This window comes from Priapulus caudatus, unplaced genomic scaffold, assembly GCF_000485595.1.
Source record: "Priapulus caudatus unplaced genomic scaffold, Priapulus_caudatus-5.0.1 Scaffold227, whole genome shotgun sequence".
NCBI classification, from domain to species: domain Eukaryota; kingdom Metazoa; phylum Priapulida; class Priapulimorpha; order Priapulimorphida; family Priapulidae; genus Priapulus; species Priapulus caudatus.
The window spans coordinates 15,905-19,528 of record NW_014577288.1 but is presented as its reverse complement, the minus strand read 5'-3'; the positions used below and the strand labels follow the sequence as shown (position 1 = coordinate 19,528).

Below are 3,624 nucleotides of genomic sequence, written 5' to 3'. Positions count from 1 at the left end.
GCAAGCTCACGAAGAACACGGCGAGCGTCACGACGGGGTAGACGACCAGCTTCGCCGACGCCATATGCGCGATCGTCGCGACGCTCGTCATCCTCGACATCTCCGAGCGCGACGTGCCGACGGCGGACGAGGTCGCCGCCGCCGGTGGCCTGCTGCCCGCGCTCGCCGACGCCGCTCCCGTGTTTGTCGCGTACGCGGGCACGTTCATCACCGTGGCGACGCTCTGGTTCCTGCATCACTCGCTGCTGGCGGGCGTGCGGTGCGTCGACGACGCCATGCTCATGTTCAACACGCTCTCGCTGTTCGCGATCGGACTGCTGCCGCTCGGGTTCAAGCTCGCCGGCGAGTTCGTGATGCGTCCGCGCGGCGACGACGCGCCGGTGAGCCCCCGCGACGTGCGTCTCACGAACGAGATGATCGCGATCCAGATGAACTGCGCGTGCGTGTTCCTCGGCGCCACCTTCATGGCGTGCGTGTGGATCGCGGCGCTGTGCCGCCAGGGGGAGCAGCTGCTGGAGCCGGAGATCGCGTTCGGCGGGCGCAGCCACGGCCACCTGGCGGCGAAGCTGGTCGTCTACCCCGTCGTGACGCTCGCCGTGTTCTTCGTGAGCTTGCAGCGCGGCGCCGTGACGATCGCGTTGTTCTTTGGAATGCAGCTCGCGGTTCCTCTCGTCTTTCTCGGCATGAAGATCTTTGCGATGTTCCTCGAGTACAGGACGCGAGGCATGAGCGTCGACAGATCGGAATTCGACGCGAGCATGTCTAGTGCGGCGGGAATACTGTGATACCGGCACAAATCCGCAAGAAGGTCACCCAGAGTAGACGATGCAAAGCTGATTTCAAAAGGAATGACACAGAGAGTAGGTGATGCAAAGCTGAATTCAGTGGAAGTGTCATCAAGAGAGTAGACGATGCAAAGCTGAATTCATAAAGAATGACACTGAGGGAGTAGGTGATGCATTATCGAATTCGACAGGAGGCAGGAATGTCACCGATAGATAATTGTGGAAACAACAACAAGTATGATTTGATAGACTGGAAGTTTTTCAAGATGGCAAGCTATTGCAAGAACTGTCTGAATACAGAGAGCAAGATTACATGTGACATAGTGAATAGAGTGATGCTGCTGAAATAGTATGAACATATAGAGCAGAATAGAATTTGTGTTATGAAGAGATAGTGAGCATAGACATGAGAAGTTGAGGCAGCAAAATTATGTACACGCTAGTCTTTTTTTATTTCAGTTGCAGAGCTTTGATACATTCCTATTTAAAATGTGTGAAAATTTAAATATGTACATGTACACGAAATTGGTATCAAAAATTGCATTATTATTTACAATTGATTTTGTGATTTTTACAACGTGATGGGTACAGTGTAACTAACGCTCTCTATATATAAATATATACCACATACTTTATACGAGTACAAAAGAGTACATTCATACGTACCAAAGACCACATACATTGCGAGTGCATCGCATCAAAGCCAATCTCAAATGTTTGTGGTCTTTGGCGGTGTTGCCAACACTCGCTACAATCTTGTGCATTAATGATGAGCGACGGGCGCAGCTCTTGATCGACGTCCATAGTGTGGTAAGGGTGGTGGGTCTGAGAGAAGGATTTCACGGATAAGTGACCCCAAAAAATTACGTTAGGGTTATTTACGATTATTAGCTAAGCTTATATTTTAATTTTGCTGTAAAAATCTAGGGGTTGCAGCTGCCCCCATTGCCTTCCCACAGAGGTTACGGCCCTGGCTCTGTAACTTTTGCCGCTTGAGTTTCTACGTAACTTACTCTATAACGTTTGACAGCAAGGCAGCACGGTCTTGTGAGAGTGATAACAATGTCGTCTGCCGAGTTTGATTGAGAACGAAGTCTACTTGTTTTATCCAGATTGGAACTTTGGTGTCTACCACTCTGACTATTGGTTTCAGCTGGTCGGATTTTAATACTTTAGTCATCGAATGCCCGGATGACATCGAGCGATTGACACCGCGGCGCTGGTCATGATAATTATATCACAGACACATCGGCCATTAAAAAAATAAAATAATAGTAAATTATAAACAAATTATATATACTAATATAAACTAATATAAACTAATCTACTACCATATAAATTAAATTATTATACTTTGATTTTTGTTATATGCTATATATATATATATCTTATTTTATAATAATATATATATAATATATATATATAATTATCTTTGCTATCAGTTCTAGTCGGTGTGTCCTACTGAACGCTATAAGGTGACAACCTACACCTGTAGCAAATATTTTAGCAGTGTCGGTAAACTCCGTGAACGTGATATGTATCGATTGCAGCTGCACGATGCAGCATGGAGCCCGCTTGCGGCACGCGGGTCTATATATAGAAGCTATGCGCAATAGAACGTTATCCACCGCACTTTAGAAGTGAAATATTCACATATATATTCTATAGAGTACCGAAGTGATCACGTCACGGTGGCATGACAACGGTTCAACTGGTTCTACACAATCATATGCTCTGGTAACATTAACCGCGTGTCGTGTTTTGTACCCGATTGTAACCATCATTCTGAGAGTCATTATTGCAGTTTTTATAGATTTCCAAAGAATAGAAGTGAAAAGCAACAAAAAAACAAACAAAAATTAACAGTAAAAAAATTCATTAAATATTGTAAGATCGACTTGCTACCGATACTTTACCGCTGTCTGCAGCGCACACACTCGTGTTTTACGTACGCACAACATTTTCACGCAGTTAATGTTATGGAGCCAGGGGCTTGTAAGTTGTGTAGAACCAGCCCGTACGTTGTCTTGCCAACGTGACGTCACACTTCGGTACTCTATTCGGCCAGGGTTGGTGTTTTACTGTGAATAATATATATGTGATTGTTCGCCTCAGAATGCGGCCTCTATTTCTCATTTCTTGGCCTTTAATTTCAAAATCCTAAATTCAAAACTCATTTGATAATTTCCACTTGGAAAATAACAAATCAACAATCACAATCAATCATTAAAATCGATAATCAATAATCAAAATCAAAGTCTTGGCAAACGATCAAAACTTGGCCTTGAGATAGCTTGTTGACTAGCACTCCGACTAAAACCGCAATTCTTCATTGTTCAAGCACGCACGCACGCACGCACGCACTCACACACGTTCACACGCACGCACGCACGCACGAACGAACGAACGAACGAACGAACGGACAGGAGCCTACGTCCCACGCACCCCACACACATGCATATACACCAAGAGTTCATAATAGAAAATTCTATTTTTATTTTATATTATGGACTTTTAAAGGGACAGTAGCCTCTAGGATTTTACTGCATACAACTGTACTTACTGTATAACAAATCGTCTATACCCACATGTATTTGTCACCAGATACTTAATTAATTATTTACACATCAACGCTACGAAATTTGAACGGCGCCATGACACCCGCGACCGTGCTGCCACCCTGAAAAAGTTGCGTATTTGCATTTTTATTTTGCAGGTAAATGACCGAGGGCCACAAAAGTGCAATTATATTTATACCTAAATGCTATTTAACCGAACGATATTCATTTTAGGGCAAATTTATCCATATTATAACTGAAACTATATGTCGTTTATAAGA

The 3,624-nt window shown here is 44.3% G+C and overlaps 2 protein-coding genes across 2 annotated transcripts in view; both read left to right on the top strand.

Moving 5' to 3' along the window:
• LOC106807639 (endosomal/lysomomal potassium channel TMEM175-like) overlaps positions 1–1,420 on the top strand; it is a 7,291-nt gene extending 5,871 nt beyond the window's left edge. The window contains exon 3 of the mRNA XM_014810049.1: positions 42–1,420. Within this exon, the coding sequence (XP_014665535.1) occupies positions 42–785 (744 nt within the window). The 3' untranslated portion in view covers positions 786–1,420. The remainder of the gene's footprint in view (positions 1–41) is intronic.
• The window catches only part of LOC106807638 (cystathionine beta-lyase-like), a 7,337-nt gene continuing 4,668 nt past the window's right edge, over positions 956–3,624 (top strand). Inside the window, exon 1 of the mRNA XM_014810048.1 lies at positions 956–1,108. Within this exon, the coding sequence (XP_014665534.1) occupies positions 956–1,108 (153 nt within the window). The remainder of the gene's footprint in view (positions 1,109–3,624) is intronic.